The sequence below is a fragment of the Rissa tridactyla genome, chromosome 6 (assembly GCF_028500815.1).
Source record: "Rissa tridactyla isolate bRisTri1 chromosome 6, bRisTri1.patW.cur.20221130, whole genome shotgun sequence".
Lineage (NCBI taxonomy): Eukaryota > Metazoa > Chordata > Aves > Charadriiformes > Laridae > Rissa > Rissa tridactyla.
In genome coordinates this window covers 73429889-73447289 of record NC_071471.1, presented here as the reverse complement: position 1 = coordinate 73447289, position 17401 = coordinate 73429889, and the positions used below count along the sequence as shown (strand labels likewise).

At 49.2% G+C, this 17401-nt stretch overlaps 1 protein-coding gene across 2 annotated transcripts in view; it reads right to left on the bottom strand.

Annotated features, from left to right (window-relative positions):
• The window catches only part of INPP5A (inositol polyphosphate-5-phosphatase A), a 236049-nt gene that overhangs the window by 176499 nt on the left and 42149 nt on the right, over positions 1-17401 (bottom strand). For both annotated transcript variants that reach the window (XM_054204457.1, XM_054204458.1), the window contains exon 2: positions 82-123. In XM_054204457.1, coding sequence (XP_054060432.1) covers positions 82-123 — 42 coding nt within the window. The remainder of the gene's footprint in view (positions 1-81; positions 124-17401) is intronic.

Genomic DNA, 17401 nt, shown 5'->3' with positions numbered 1-17401 from the left:
AAGCAAAAGATCTTTAAATTATTAATTAAGCCAATAAGCAAATGTGCATAGAAGTCCACGAGAAAATAAGTTTTACCTTACCTGATAAAATTCCCGAAGCCAATTCTTCTGTAAATTTTCTGGCTGAAAAACAAAATACAAAACCGAATTAAGAATAAGAGTAATGTATTTTTATAATAATATCCCGATAGTTATTGCTTTCTTCAGTACGCTCAAGTGGGGATTCTTCCCCACAATTTAAGAAAAACAGCACAAACACGAGGATGCTCCTCCCCAAGCGTCATGGACAGAACTCTCAGTTTTGTTTCCGAGTCCCCGCTCCTCGGACTGTCACCCAGAAGGTACGTTTTGCACAGGACTTCACAAGTCATACACAGCAAGGTTATCAAGCAATTAAATCAACAGACCCGAAGCAAACTGAAATCTGTGCTTTTAGAAGCGCACACCGATTGGCTGGAAATGAGAATCTCCAGTCGAGCTGGCGACACCCGAGCTGCTCGTTACAGGCATTTACTGCTAACGAGCAAGCAGCGCAGAGGGAGGACGGCGCTGGTGCAGGATGCTCCAGCACGAGAGCTCCTGGCAAGGACAAACTGGGAGAAGCGTTTCAAGATTGCTACAAAAGTTATGAAAACTGAAGCAGCAAAGTGTGAAGTTCTGCATTCTCAGAAACAAACCCCACCCTGTACACGATTACGGAGGGAGATGGCCAATCCTCCCACAGCTACAAGAAAAACATTTGTTGAGTTTTATCTTCAACAGTAGGACTTCTGGATAATTTCTGCATCATAGTGAGGAATGAAAACCCAGACCAGACTTCCCTCTCCCAGCTATAGCGGGAATGCACAGCATCGAACGGAAAGCCAGAGGGATGCCTCAGCATCCTCCCGTTAGCAGCAGTTATGGCACCAGCTGCCTGCAGGCAAATAAACAGCCATGAAATTGCGGTCCTGCTCTCTTTTTCCATTGACTGTGTTATTTTCAAATTGTTGCATACAACTTTAAACTTAATAATTCATATTGACTGCTTGCTGTATGAAGATTTCCCCATAGGTGGCTATAAAGATTTCTAAGTAGGACAAAAAAAAAAAATAAATTGTTTTTTTTGTCTCCAAACCTATAAAAGTCATCCAGTTCTGTAAGCCTACAAAGTCTACAAAAGCTTTTTGAAAGCTGAGGGGAAAAAAGCGCCACTTTTGGCCCTTGTAACCATCACCTCCCATTTATTGATCACTCCTTCTTGACAATTCTGGAATTCAGACATTATTGGTCAAGAAGGTGACATTTCCACTTCTTAGGAACAACTACTTTTCCTAGCGCTGAACTTTCTCAGTATTTCCCATGGAAGTTTCTGCTCTCGGCGCGGGGGCCAGGCACCAGCCAGAGCCTGAGGCCCCCGTCCCGCGCCCGACGCCAACGGGGCTGAACCTTGGCCCGAGCCTGGGGACGGCTCAGATTAACAACCATCCCCATCTGCCCCCCGCACCCTTCCCCTTGTGCAGAGCCAGGGCAAGGAACCGCGGGCAGAAGCGACAACTGAAGGCAGCCACGCAGGCAATAAGACATTTTTAGAAATGCTGTCTCGTCAACTGCTCATTTGGCAACGCAACTCTTTTCCTACTCATTCTGAACTTGATGAGACAACCCACTGAGGAACAGTAAGGAAGGACTGTTGCTTTTATAGAAGCAGCAACAAGAAAACAAGCAAACCGGGAGCTGCGCTGAAAGTTATGAAGATAGCACAGGATTTAATGATCTGCTGGTTTTTTTAACCACTCTACAAGACAGATGCGAACTGGGAACGTGCTTTGTATATGATTTGTGTGTGAGCTAAAACAAAAGGCCAGATTCAAACTATCAAGAAAGCAAGATCTTGGGGATTTTTAAATTTGTAATTAAAATTTTCTGCTAGTTATGAGAACTAGATCAGTGAGTCCTGCATGAGGCACCCAGCAGACTTCAGCAGTGCTGTGTATTTGTTTTCAAAACAAAGTATGGCCTTACTCAGTAGGTAACAGGCAATTCTCATGTTAACAAACAAACCCCACGCGCTCCTCATTTCTCTTTATTTTATTTACGCCAGTCGCAAGATGTCCTGGGGACCTCTTAAGTTTTAAGAATAATTTAAAATTAACAGAAGTCAGTCACTTCTGTAAACGCCCTAAAACAAACCAAACCCCACTTCAGTCTGTATTTACAGGCAGGGGCTAAGTGACGGGTGACAATAGCCCAAAGAATGCAAACCCCAATTTGAGGCAAACGCGCTCCAGAGCGCAGGACTCTTCACTGAGACCTCACCTAGTCTCAGACACGGTCTTTCTAAGTTAAGCACAAACAGAAGATTTTTATTTACCATGTTTTGAGATTTTCAGTTAAACCTGAGTGTGAATCTGTAAATAAGGATGGCACAGCTATTCATGGCAATATATACTAGCTATGGCTTTTTAAGGGAGAAAAAATTGCTACCAATCAAGAATATTTAAAGCAAGTTATTCATACTTGAGGAATCCCAGGGGAGAAAATAAAGCACAACCTTACTTTTGTTTTTGTATACGACTGCAAGCAGTAGAAGCTTCCCCATTTGCCAGGTGACTAAATGAAAACATTGTAAGATTAAACAGGAAAAAACCCAGTACCTCAGAGGGAAGCTGACGAGGCCACTCCAGGGCCCTCCAGCAGCTCTGCACCTACCTCCCATATGCTGGGCGAGAGTGTTTTTGAGAAATCAGATCAAATCTTGAAAAATTTGCTAAACTAAACCCTGAGCAGTGACAGCAGTCCCTCAGACGAGCACCTCCAGAGGCTCCTCACAGGCCACAGCGAGCCAAGGCTTCCCCAGTTCTCCTACGATGCCCCACTCCCCTGCCCAGCGCAGCACCCAAAAGCAAAGTCTGCCACAAGGAGGAATAATGATTTCCCTCCTGGGAAGGGACCAGGGGGTACTGGATTTTGTTTCCTGTGCTCCTAGTCCTCCTGAAGCCCTGGGTCATTGCTTGCAGCGAGTGTCACGGGCATGTAGCTAGAACTTCCAGCAGTAAGACACCACCAACATACCACCTAACATGGACTCATGTTGAAGCAGCAGGAAGAGGCTGAAGGAATGCACGACCAGAGAGCCCCAGCTCTTAGCGTCAGCTCTGCCACCACAGCTCTTGGAGACGAACTGGGGATGACGGGACCTTTCTCTGTCTGGTGGTCCCACAAGTCACAGCAGAAAAGCCAACGACGCACCTGCTTGTTCCACCTCCACTACCCAGCCTGGGACGGGACGGCTCTGAGATCCCTGGATAACAGATATTATAAGTGGAGACCATCACTGTATCGATCCGCACCTCCCAGTGGAGGAGATGCAAATACATACAGAAAACTCATAGCTCCCTAGGAAATTCAAGATCTCAAACCTACATGAAACAAACCTACAGCAGCTGCGTTTTGAAGGTAGACCAGGAACGCATTTTGAATGTAAGCAGGAGTCAGCCACAAGCAACGATTAAGATAAAAGCTGCTAATAGCACTCCTGTTGCCACATTTAGCTATTACGGTATCTACCAACTCCTGTATTTGTGAAAAAGCGGGAGCAGCCTGAAAACAGATTCATGCGGAGGAACAATGCTCTGGAGTTTGGGTTCTTGGTTGTTTTTAAAAAAGGCTTTCTTCTTCTTTTTAACCCCAACAGTCACTCCCTGGAAGCTGATGGCAGATATCCTCTATGGAGCTGCTGTGCACTTTCTCCAGGTGCATTGAGAACTTTGGCTCAGGAAGAAAGGACACCATCCCACCAACGGCCTGGACAACCTGCACCCGACCCCTTGTGAACTAAATTCAGCACAGCTCCGCACCCTGCCAATATAACCCCTCCCGACACCCAGTGTATTTTGAATCTGCTGGCACAGGCCAGCGTTCAAGCAGAAAGAGGAAAAATGAATTCAGGTCACTAAGTAGAGGTACACCTAATTTTACAACTTCACTTGCCTGCACAGCCCTTTAAACTAATTAACAACAGAGAACAAAGTCTCGGGGGGGAAGGCATTTATAGAAATAATTCCAGAACTAAGCCAGGTATGAGATGAAGGGAAAAAAACACACCAAAAGCTGTAGGACCTTCCCAGTGTCCTCTGTCCTTTCTCCTACCCGAGCAGCACCACCGCAGTGCCAGAGCTGCGGAGTCGGGAGCGCTCAGGGCCGAGGGGTGTCGGAGGGATGCACCGTGACAAGGGCCCCGGGAGCTGCGGGGTCAGGCCCATCCCAGGGGGGCTGAGGAGCACAGCCGCCATCCCGCCCGTCATCCTGCCCCAGGGATGGCAGCGGGGAGACACCGGACCAGCCAAAAACGGGCCGGCAGCTGAGCACCCAGCTCCACAGGGAGTTTTAAACAAGTTAATTCTGCACAGGGTTGTTAATTGCACTACAGCTGGCAAGAAGCGAGAAGCTGATCATCACAGTTCACAAATGACATTTTCTGAAACAGGTGCCAGCAGGAGGCAAAAGCCCCATGAAATAACATGAAAGGGACAGAATAAAGCTCTCACACCCGCAGATTAATTCCTTCTGGGATCCCACAGGAAGGTTTGAAGAAGTGATGAGAGAAACACAAATCTGAGCAGGAGAAACAGCACTGGAAGATGCCAGTCGAGTCCCTTGGCAGGTAATTTCAGGAGATGAAGTGCTAAGGAGGGCGCTGGGGCTGCCAACAAGGGCCCCTCTTGCAGGGCCGGGGGTTTGGTCTGTCCCATGGCAACTGTGACCGTCACCTCCTGGCTCCGCAGGAACCCCACCGGGAGAAGGGCCCTGCCACGCTCCCGACTGCCGTGCCCTCCTCCTCCTCCGGTCCCATGGCACCACCACATCCTTTCCTTCTGTTTTTACCACTCTGTGGTAACATTCTGTAATCTAGCTTCGAAATCCTCCCCGGTCACCTCCGTAGAGATGAAATAATTTTAAGTTTTGAAGGACTGGAGATAACAATCAAATGGAAAGGTAATTTATCTTTCTCTTATTTTTCTGTCTAAAAATAGGCAAATTACATTTCAGGTCTTCCAGACTCTTTGGCCTTCTTCCCATCCCTTCTCTCCACACTCTGTCCTTCATTAAATTACCTAATTCTTTTTGTAATGTGACTGAAATTAATCTTTTCCTTGTCCTCTTCAGCACTAGCTTCTTTTATAGCCACCCACTGATGAAGCCATTTCTCCCCACTCACTAACCCAAACCCCACTTCATCAGCCTCCTTGTTTCTGGCAGCCCCCCGTTTGCCCCAGGCCCTTCTCCCCCGCCACGCACCAGCTCTGCTCGTGCCCTCGGGGATCTGCCAGAAAGAGGCAAGAGAAAGGTCTGAGCATCCTTTCAGAAGGAGTCTGTCTCCCGAGCGCCAAGTGCTTCTCTCTCGCACCATCCTGCCCCAGTGCCCGGAGAGCCCCCAGCCGGCTCCACACGGCCTCCAAAGGTGCTGGTCGCGAGCCCAGCAGATGTGCACAGGCTGTCTCCTCAAAGCACACCAAAGCTTGGGGGGTTCGCTGCTCTTCGGGCTGTGCTGCTGCAGTTGATCCTAGCAAACACCCCAAAGCCCTGAGGAGCCCGGTCCTGGTTTCATCCTACCGTTCCATCCAACAGCACACATTCCAACTCAGAGCTGCAAACCCTAGCCCTCGAAACAAGCACAGCTTCTTCCCTCAGCACAGGACGGACACGGAGCTGTTGGAGCGGGGCCAGAGGAGGCCCCAGAGATGCTGGGAGGGCTGGAGCCCCTCTGCTGGGAGGACAGGCTGAGAGAGCTGGGGGGGTTCAGCCTGGAGAAGAGAAGGCTCCGGGGAGACCTTATAGCAGCCTTCCAGTCCCTAAAGGGGCTCCAGGAAAGCTGGGGAGGGACTTCCTGCAAGGGCATGTAGTGATAGGATGAGGACAAAAGGTTTTAAACTAAAAGAGGGAAGATTCAGACTAGATCTCAGGAAGAACTTTTTATTCTGAGGGCAGTGAGCCCCTGGCCCAGGTTGCCCAGAGCAGCTGTGGCTGCCCCATCCCTGGAGGGGTTCAAGGCCAGGTTGGACGGGGCTTGGAGCAACCTGGGCTGGTGGGAGGTGTCCCTGCCCAGGGCAGGGGGTGCCACTGGGTGGCCCTTAAGGTCCCTTCCCACCCAAACCGTTCTGTGATTCTTTCCAGTCTGCAGAACATATGGAACCCATGTTACAGTAACAGGACACGCGCACTGCTGGTCCCTTCAATTAAAAGCTCTTTTGACCTTTTCCTGGAATTCCAAATGCCACTAAAACTATCTCTTTTCATGCCTAGTTTCCATTTGAAGTCTATTTATGTCACACTGGTTACTGTATTGGTCAGGCTTATAAGAAAAACTAGTAACTTGCAGATGCATGGATACCACATGAGCTGGTAACATCCCGAAAACAAGCGGCTTTTCAAAGCGAACATACAAGCAGTCTCTCTTCTCCCCAGTGTTTCCATTTCCTACAAAATTACACCCAACAGCCAAAAGAAAGCTTTAAGCCTGTTGCAAAAATATATTCAGACAGGGAAGAAGTCTTTTCAAAAAAGGAAAAAGAGAAAATATATTTAGACAGGGTAAGAAGCCTTTCATTCAAGAAGAAAAAAAAGAAAGCGAACTAAATGAAACCAAATTAACAGCCTGGAAAAATTCTTTTTAGTTTCATTCAGAGGGAAATGGAAGAAAGTAGATGAATTATAGAAAGCAGGTTCTATTTTGTGAAGTTTATTTTTAGCTAAGAATAGGCTCATTTTTTAAGCTAAAAGAAAAAATTCTTGACTCACTTTGTGAAAACTCTCTGAACTCCAAAATGAACACAGAAGAGAACTGGCTGGCTGGACTTTGCACGCCAACCTGAACGGGAAGTACCACCAACCCCAATTTCTAAATGCCCGACTTAAACAGCCCTACGTGGAGGGAGGGATCCCCAAAACCCTGAGCTGGAAGGTTTCTTGGCACCGCACAGCAACGCACCGGCCCTACCCAAGTCACATCCTCCACGGGGGCAATCCCAGGCAACACACAGCCTTTTTCAGCTCTTCCATTCGATCTATGCTCCACCCAGAGAAAAATGTGAAATTGAGGATATTTTTCCCTGCATTTGCTGTATTTGGTTTCCTACTTATTTAATGAAAAACAAAACCTTTAATCAAGCTCTGTTTGACCACAGTTACCAGGCTTATTCAAAAACTGGTTTCAGGTCCATCAACATGACTGTTACATCGATTCCACTGATTTGTTTAGATTAAGATTTTTAGATCAAGAGTTTGAATCTCCTATGCTATCTTTAGAAGTTTACTGGCTACTTCTTGACATTTATATTCAAAGGCCTATTTGATTTAAATTCTTTTTTCACCTTCAAATAGAGTCGTAACTACTCTCCTTGCTATGCTTTAAACATCGGACTGCACAGATGATGCTGAAGAAAACGCACATCAGATGGGTACCGTTATTGTGGTGTTCTGTACCGACTTTAGATTCATAGTTGACAAACAAAAAGATGATACCCTGTGCGTTACGTTCACGTTATTGGTTTACCAGATTTCAAAGTCAACGGAGACAAACCAACCAGGATCAAACAGGAAAACAAGAATTACTCATGAGTCTGAAGAAAACTTCTAAGGAAAAGTCCAAACCTGAACTTTTACTTAAATGCTATGGGTTTTTTACATGCATTTGCACAGACAACTTCCAAATACAAATGCAGTGTCACAAGCTTTCCTGAGTTGCAGCAGAAAAATATGCAGCTGAAAAAAATGGGGTTTTGGACACACAAGTCTTTCTTTGTAAAGTTTAGGGCAGTTTTACTCCTGGGCTGAGAAAAGCAGTGGCTTGTTGGATGCTGAATCAAGAGAAATGAAGACACAAAAGTACTGGGGGAAATCAGTGCGTTAGGGGACAGGAGGAGCAAGGAAGAGGAAGGGACTGCTGCCCACCCTTCCTGCTCCGTGGGATGCTGGGTTTCCCTGCCAGTGCCAAAGGGGACAGGCACAACACAGAGGGCAAACACCGAGAAGCGAAGATGGTCTGTGCTGGCGGCGGCCTTGTGCCTGAAGAAGGGCATAAGTCTCTGCGTCCAGAGCCCTGTCCCCCTCACAGGGAAGGGTGGCAGAACTCAAGGAGAGCAGTACGTTACCGGGGCAGACTAACGGACGGGCTGTCCTGGACAGAGGACGGGCCATGCCGGCACCAGAGTCACTGCAGGGTTGGGCTGGCGTTTCAGGACTGAGGTCCCTGGCGCAGCGGCATCTCAAAGGGGCACTGGAAACAACCGTCTTGGTCTCTCCTGTTCCACCTGACATGCACCGAGTACCTACTAAAAATGCAGTAGCCTCCTATTTTGTTTACCTTCTTCTCTGTTGATCTCCCTTCCTGTGAGTGTGTCTAAATCAAGACACAATACACGTCGGGAATACAAAAAGAAACCGAAGCAGTTACGGCTTCCTGTGGAGTAATGCAGAAAACACGCTGCTGGCAGCCTCAGCACGGAGAAAGGCTGCAGGAACGCGGGCGACGCAGCTCTAGAGAGCCCGAGACAGGTAACAGGCTGTGGCCCAGAGCCGTGCGCTCGCTAGCACACATCTCCAGCAGGAACAGCAGGAAAAACTAAAGCCTGGGCATCCTGTCAGAAAACATCAGAAGCTGAACGAAAAATACTAAGCGTCTACTACCTGCTTTGAAGGCTAGGTGTTTCTAAGTAACTGAAGCTGTCTGCGAACTACCCTGTACACATGAGACACCAGCACCTCTCGACACAGGGGAAACCACGCGTGCCTAGGCTGCAAGAGGCACCAGCAGACAGACCTCCCCAGCCAGGGACGTTGCGTTCAAAACCCAGGAACACTCAAACATAGGAAATGCAGCCTAAAACAATAACAGCAAAGGGTAATCCGTTAAAAAGTAAATAAACTATTCTGGCCCCATCTTAGGGAAGCATCAGGAATGATGTAGTTGAACTGAACAAAAGTGATAAAGCAGTGATCAAGTGCCTGCATCTTCAAAGGAGCTGGAGGTAAAGACATATACAGTACAGTTGACACCAAGACCAGAATTAATCTCGCCTTTAACGACACAAGAGAGGGAAGGGGAAAGAGCCACATTTCTTTAACTCCTAAAAAGTAACGGTAGCACGTGCTGTCAGGACTCCAATCTGGACAAAATCTCCCAAAACTTCAGGACCTCACTGACCTAGAAACCAACCTAATATGTTATGAGAACACCCTAAAATAAACAAACAAAAAAATCAAACAGACCCCCACAAAAGGAAGGCTAGGAATGAACATCTCGTGAGCAGCAGCTGAAACAAGCTCCAGTTCACAGCAGCTTCAGCTGGTAAGGCCGATTACTGCTTAAATAGTGCTTAAAAAAGCAAAACAACATCTTGCCTCTAAAACCCAACTTCAACAATTGCATCTTGCACCACTGAAACCAACTGTGCTCTTCACAAATGGTTTCGACAAACTTTGGCTTCTGAATGGCCAAGGCACTGATGTGACCATAGACGTCCAAGGCACAGCTTGACAGTGAGACACGCGGGAAGCGGACCCGTGGGACACGCTCTAGAGAACAGCGTGTGGCAAAGCAAGGAGCACCGATACACTTAGAGCACAGAAGCACAGCTACAACAGCACATGGGAGAGAGACCACAAAGAGATGCTGAGTCTCTGTTAGAGGAAGCAGCAGAGGACCAACCTTTGGACTTCTCCCCCTCTACTCCACTCTCATGAGACCCCACCTGGAGTACTGCGTCCAGTGCTGGAGCCCCTACTACAAGAGAGATACGGACGTGCTGGAACGCGTCCAGAGAAGGGCCACGAGGATGATCCGAGGGCTGGAGCACCTCTCCTATGAGGACAGACTGAGAGAGTTGGGGTTGTTCCATCTGGAGAAAAGAAGGCTCCGAGGAGACCTTACAGTGGCCTACCAGTATCTTAAGGGGGTCTACAAGAAAGCTGGGGAGGGACTTTTTAGGATGTCGGGTCATGGTAGGACTAGAGGGAGTGGATTAAAACTAGAGATGGGTCGATTCAGACTGGACATTAGGAGGAAGTTCTTCACCACGAGGGTGGTGAGACGCTGGAACAGGTTGCCCAGAGAGGTGGTGGAAGCCCCATCCCTGGAAGTTTTTAAGGCCAGGCTGGACGGGGCTCTGAGCAACCTCATCTAGTGGGAGGTGTCCCTGCCCAGGGCAGAGGGTTGGAACTGGATGATCTTTAAGGTCCCTTCCAACCCAAACCATTCTATGACTTCAGGGGAACTTGCCGAGAACAATTCTGCAGAGAAAGGGCTAATACATCGACAAGCAGAGACAGTGACTGGCCCCTGGATGTTAGCCTGGAGATTTTTAAAGCGGAGAGTCCTGGCCACAGTACCACGTGGGGCTCAGTCCTGCCATGGATACTCGCACTGAGGATCAGGACCGCAGCCTCTCCGGACGGTGCTGGAACAAGCACCAGCACAGAACATCAGGGATCGCAGGATGTGCGCGGCCGGCCACGGCAGCAGCTGCCGATTGACCCACACATGGAAACCGTGTCTGCCGACTGCTGATGGATGCAGCCATGGTTGGAGTGACCCAGCCAGCCCACCCTACAACCAGTGACCCCAGCATCGTTCCTGGAGACAGGCACTGGACACCGGCATTTGCAGTGAATTAATTTCAGGCAACACGTGACTGCTTGAGTGCACAACTGCACGTAACGCAAGAGCGGGGCACTGCACGCAACTGCGAGCGTCTGCATCGTCTGCAACCAGGGGGCACGTGCCCAGCAGTGGAACCAGAGCCTGCTGCAGCAGCTCGGCCTGAACCCGGGAGAGATAGAGACGCCTCCCAGCGCGCTGCGGCTGCGCAGGGCCTCGGGCATGGAGAGCAGAGCAGGCTCACGCAGGACGAGGGTGAACACGGGAAGATCGGAAACTTTACCATGGGGAGGATGAGCCTTTGCAGGAGAACACAGAATGCAGCGATGTGAGAACTAGTGATGTATGGCATCGTGGTAGTGTGATGGAAACAGCTGAAAGCCCAGGTCACTGGTCAGATAGAGGATAGATCACGAGCACCCAGACATGGCCCCTTCTGGTGTGACTACGACAAACAGGACTCCACGGCTGAAGCGCAACGCTTGCTTCGATGCCAGAGAGCCTCAGAGCAGCCACTGAGCAGAAGAGACACAGCGTCATGCCTGTGAGCAGAAGCACCATCACTGAACACCACCCACAGCACCTACAGAAAGCAAACCTCACTCCGGACACAGGAGGTTCAAATAAAAAAATGAATTAAAACAAAAAATACTTCCTATTAAAGAAGAACATCTGTTAGCAAAAGTGTCCCCAAATGTAGTTTATTTTGGGGGTTGGGGTGTACAAAGTGCTGTAGCCAGTGCCCTTGTACTTTAAGGGAGGAGGAGGAAGAGGAGAAAGCGACCCAGTTGCTGTGCGTTGACCACTTACCCATCCCAACCCGGCCTGACAAGAATAAAGCCTGTTCAAAAGCTTCTCTAATTTGTGCAAGTGCTTTTTTTCACCCTGCTGTGTGCAGATCTCAGTGTCGCTAGCACAAAACACTGGGCCACTCGACAGAGCCATGCCTGACGTTTCAGTCCAGCCCCGTGGGCTCCTCGGCCCTGGCCAGACCTGTGCCCAGGCCAACGCCGCAGCCAAGGCGCGTATCGCGGCACACGTGGCCGCAGCCTCCCGCTGCCGGGTGCTCGGCAGGTGAAGGGAGAGGTGACCTGAGGGTGCCCGGGGGCGAACAGCAGCTCCCTGCAGGCAGGACATGACATGACAGCGAGGGGGGAACAGCACCAAGAGGCTGCACCCTCAGAGGACTGCCAGCGTGCTTTCCTGCCCCGCAGCTCTGTCCCAGGGTCTCAATGTGGATATTCAGGAGCGCCTCCTAAACTCCATGGGCAGAAGGGAACAGAAAGTCCAACCAAGAATACCATTCAAAGAAAAACGGAAAGGGAAAAAACAAACCTACCATGACAAGCCCCACACCAAAAAAAGAAAACCACTCATTAGCAACAGAAAAAATAAAGTTTATGTGACAAAATTGAAATTGGTAGTTCAGTGTGAACAATGCCTGCATTAATAAAGGATGATTCAAGGGCAGTGACTAAAAGCAATCTATCATTCATATGAACAATTAAATCTCAGGAAAAAGTTTATGAATCACATACAATACACAAGTTTGTAACACAACATTTCTAACTCCCAAGTGCAAAGAAGGAAACTGCACCCAGAGCATATTGCCGCAATACAGCATTAGAGCGAACACCAGGCGCTGCACACGGCAGAGGGGCAGCACCACCCCGGAACAGCCCTTCTGCGAGATCTGCCCCTCGCCAGCCACCAGCGCCATCCGCGCGCAGGGAGAACAACCGGCGGAGAAGCCCATGATTTGTGTATGCTATTACTTAGCAAGACTCCGGTTCAGCAACTCATTCGAACGTGTTTGTGCCCATCTCTGCAGGAAGCAGAACGTGCCTGAGCCGCAGCACGGGTTCGACGCTTTGTGGAGGGGACTGGGCCAGTTGCTGCAAGAGGGAGCGACGCGGGGCTGTGCCAGCGGGTTTTTCACCTGCGTGAAAAACGGGTGCCACCTGCGGGGACACCCGGTACCTCCAGCCAAGCAGCTGCCCTGCAGAAAGACAGCTCAGCAGCACGACGGGCTGCGTTTGGCACCGCAGGAAGGCGGCCGCTTGCCCTCGGGAGGCAGCAGCGGCAGGGAGGCTCCAACACAGCCCGCCCGGGGCTGGACCCCAGGGACGGAGACACGGAGCAGGGAACAAGACCCCCAGCTCCCCCCCGGAGGCCTTGGCAGTACCCGGGCTGGAAAAAACACTTCACATGAAAAACTGCTTAAAGCGAGAGTTGTCAGCGCCAAACTTCCTTCGTACGCAGCGCTGCGGGATTTATCCAGCTAATACCGTCTTACAGGCTTTCACAGTCAATTAACGGCTGTGCCTGCCAAACACCTGGGAAACACATTCCCAGCAGCCCAGAACAGCGCGAGGGAGAACACACAGCCCTACTGACAAATACCCAAACGCTGCTCTGGCCCTTCATTATTCATGTATGCCTTGACTGACAGGGACTGCTAATGAGCCAACTCACAGCTTTAATAATGGATATAATTCTATTATTTTAAAAAATAAATGGCTTGATAAACCCAATGCCATCCACAGAGGCACCCTCTTTCCTCAGCCTATATCACTTATACCAAATAATGTCTTAAATGGGCAATGGTGATACAAGAGTCACTCTAACCATGGGCTGTAAACAAAATAAACAAAAAAAAAAAAAGGAAAAGCAAACATTTCCTCTTTTCCTTCATAATGCCGTACTGCTCACATATACGTACGAACGAAAACCTAGTAAAGCAGCAGACTTAAGAAAGGTGGTGTATATGCATATAAGTGCACACACACAGAGACATACATGGGTGTGTATTTACATATACACGTATATATTCCAAACAAAGCATCCGTATGTGTCCCAAGTCTATTGCTTTCTTAGTTAACCCAGTGTCAGAGAACAAAAGAAAGAGACTTCTCTCAACACTAACGAAGCTCAGCTTTCAATTATAAAATTCCCACACTATAATTAATTGAAGATACACACTCTTTCATAACTATTTTTAGTGGAGTTAAATAATAGGTCATTTTCTTAAGGATTACGTTACAGTGAGATGGAGCAATAAGACTTTCAGACATCCAGAATTGTTTGTGTAGAAAATAACACAGCGTATCTGATGGCAGCAAGAGCAGGTTTACACAGGTCACAGAACCATGGAGTGCTTCGGGTTGGAAGGGACCTTAAAGATCACCTGGTTCCAACGCCCCTGCCCTGGGCAGGGACACCTCCCACTGACACACATCCAGATGTAGCCTTAGAAGAAGCGAAGTTAGGCCACTTTAAACAGCATGTTTTCTGAAGGCGGGCAGCACACGGACGCCCTTCGTCCCTGCCGCTCCCGGGAACTGGCCGCAGCCGGCAGCCCCCGCGCACGGGCTGTCTCCGAGCACGCACTGCGACGGAGAGCAGGCCTCAGCCCCCACTGATGGTCTCCGTCCACATCCACCTGTAGGGTAAATCCTGCCAGCCTACCCGCAGCACAGACACAGCCGATGAATAAAGATTTACAAGTAACTGCAAAGACTGGAATGAAAAAAAGCCACGAGTCTTAACTATCCTGACCCTGGCGAACTCCCAATGTATTTCATATTTGACTTCTATTACCGGCATCTTATTGAAAGATTAAAGGCTATTTGAATAACCAGCGTGTTAAGAGTATTAACAACAAGAGTTAATCCAACACCCAGTATTTACAACATCACACAAATCATAATTGTCAGCAAATAGCAGCGATTAGCCACATTAATGCACTCAAGTTTTCAACTACTTTGTTTCCTGATTTTGGAACAGCACGGAGAAAACAGGCCTTATGCTGAAAAAGAGTGTAAATAAAATTAATTTGCTCTTGCACATGGATAGATAAAATAGAGCTCTGGCAATATTCACAATCACAGCCACCACCAGGGTCTATCTTGCATATTTGTAGAGTTTCTTTATTTATTTTAAATTAGACCTTTAAAAATTCCCCCTAGGTTTAATATTGGGATAATTACTTGTTATCTACAGCAACTATGTTTTTTTAAATGTACATGGTATGAAAACATTTGTTTTTAAGGATCTTAAAAACAAATAAGTTTCAAAAGTGAAATCTACAACATGCTGAAGTGCCCCTCTTCTCAAATCCCACCAGAACAATCACTGAGCCAATGAACTTTGAAAAAGGACAAAAAACAAAACAAAACCAAACCCCACGCCCCCAACAAGACCAGAAACGAGACCGGAATGTATTTGTTAATCCCTGGGATTTGAGAGTCTCTTCTGCAAAGCCTTGCTTGTGCTCCAGGTGCTTTGCAGCACAGCCCCCGGGAGCAACGCTGTCCCAACACGCGTCTCCCAGCTGCACGGAGGTGGGCACGGACCCACCAGCCAACGGTACCACCAAGTACCAATTAATGGGTCATCAGCGTGTGGGCACCGGACCCGCCCACCGCAAGTAATCTCTATTAACCTCTGAGGCGCTCAGCGAGCGGAGATCTTCCTAGCAAGCAAGGTAAGCGAGAGAAGTTAGACGTGAGCTAGATGGAAGAAAAAGAAAATCCCTGTCATCACCGACAAGAGCCTGATAAAGAAGATGGTTCTCTGAGCCAGGTCAGAGTGAGATGCGTTGAGAGCTGTAACCTACCCTGTAGCTGTTGCTGCTACCACAACATTTGAATTTTCCTATGTCTAAGTTATGACAGGGACGTAGTTAAAAACTCAGGAGATTTTTAGCTGCAGAGCTCCTATGAGGCAATGATGGCACAACAGGGAAAGCAGCCACTAAAGCCAATGATCAAAACAGTTCTTCCCGCAGGCTAGGTGTTATGGAGCCTCGAAGATATCGTACGTATTTCGTTAATCCTGCTGGCCGTGAGAGTGGCACACCTTTTCACGGATGCACTGTGCTGGTGGCTCGAAGCAGCAATGCCACAGACTGCCAGTGCTCCCACGCAAGGAATAAATGCGCCGGCGAGAGCACCACAGCTCAGCCAAGCCCTCCTACAGCTTTGCGACACCGGTGAGCCCGACGGCTCAGCGGTAAGTGCGGAGTAGGAGGCCAGTATAAAATATTGTCTTAAATTAATAAGGTAGAATATGTTCCGAGGAAAAAAACAAATGTAATATTATGTAAATGCTCGCTTTTGTAGACAAGAGCTTTCATGAACTACAGCTCAAGAGCTCAAATTCATGAGCTACATGCACTGGTGTACAGCAGTGTACCAACTACCCCAAGCAATAAACGCACTTTCCTCGAGACATACCCACATTTACGAGCTAAACGCCTTTTGACAGGGGATGAAAGTCCGAGGCTTTCCCAGAATCGTTGCAGAACCACTTTGAGGACTACCACGGCAGCGATGTGCACCCTGTCAGTGAGGCAGCTCCAACGCACCCTATTAAATCTGAAGAGATCTTTCATGCCAAAACACCCCAGTCCTAAGAACGGCAGTCAATTTACTGCCGAGTGACGCATGCGGGATGCCAAAATGCAGTTCATCACAGTAAAAGAACTAGGTAGTGATCTTAACGATGTGTTTGACAGCAGAGGAGACCACGGGCAAGCTGTTTACATCCTATTTCAGAAATAAAGCGATGAGGGAAATACTTAGAAATTAATTAAAATTTGATCTAGAGTGGGTTTCCAGTGTTACTTTCTTCCTTCTCCTTACTGCTCTGTGTGTTTCTGTAACAAGTGCACCTTCGATCAACAGCCCAGTGACCCACACAGGTTACTCTCAGCTTTATTCAGAGCCACCACAGGGACGTGCCAGCGCTGCGTTGGCGTTGCGGGAGAGAGCGGGGTAGAGGGGGTTTAGAACGGACAGTGACCTCCCGCGGGGTGACCCATCCGCCAGCACGGCTCCGTCAACACGCAGCGTAATGCTCTGCTGAGAGAAAGCATCTGCTGCTGCAGAGGAGCTGCAGGGTGGGCAGCGTGGGATCAGCAGGGTACGCCGCAGCCCGGGAAGGACCCGAGACAAGGCACACGCAGCCCAGGGCGAGGGCAGGGCACCCAGCCAGGCAGGGCTGGTCAGCCGCGCATCATCGGGGCCCAACAGCGCCCGGCTCCCGGGAGCTTCATGGCACCAAGTCCCCAGCACCGGGAGCCCCGAGTAAAGCACGTGGTGATGGCAGGGCTCAGGAGTCACCTCAGCGGCCAGCACCAAAGCTGCTCTGGTCAACATCCCCTACCCGAACCACGGGGCACCACACAACTCCCGCAGCACAGCTCGCACCCTTTAACGGCCCCAAGCGCCGGGCGATGCTACTTCAGAAGGTGATCGGGACCCCACTTCCCACAAACAGAAATCAGACCTGCTAACACCCCAAAAACACTGAGGCTGGATTCGGCCCTGGTGAGACCGAGGACCTCTGTGCACCGTGGAGCCCCAAACTCTTCAGGCAAGTTGACTGTGCTGTAACCTCCCTCCAGAGTCAGCTGGCGTGAGGGGAGGTGGGGGCTAATGCCATTTATGCTGTGCCTGGGCCACTATTGGCAGCGGGAAAATGAGTCTCTGCCAAATTCTGCCCCGGCAGGAGACTCAGACCAGGCTGCTCTGGGTACCTAATGAAGGGCTGAGCACGTGAGCGCTGCATGACCAGGACGCCAACTCTGGAGAAGAGCAGGTACCAAAATTCAGCGTGGTCTCATTCGTTAGTTGATGGGACCTGAGGGGTCTTCTCCTGACTGGAGCAACCTCTTCCACTGCTGTGTGTCACAACCAGGTGTCCCTAAGCAAAAGGAAAGGTTTGGGGTTTGCTTTACACAGGAAGGATGGGGGGAAAAAC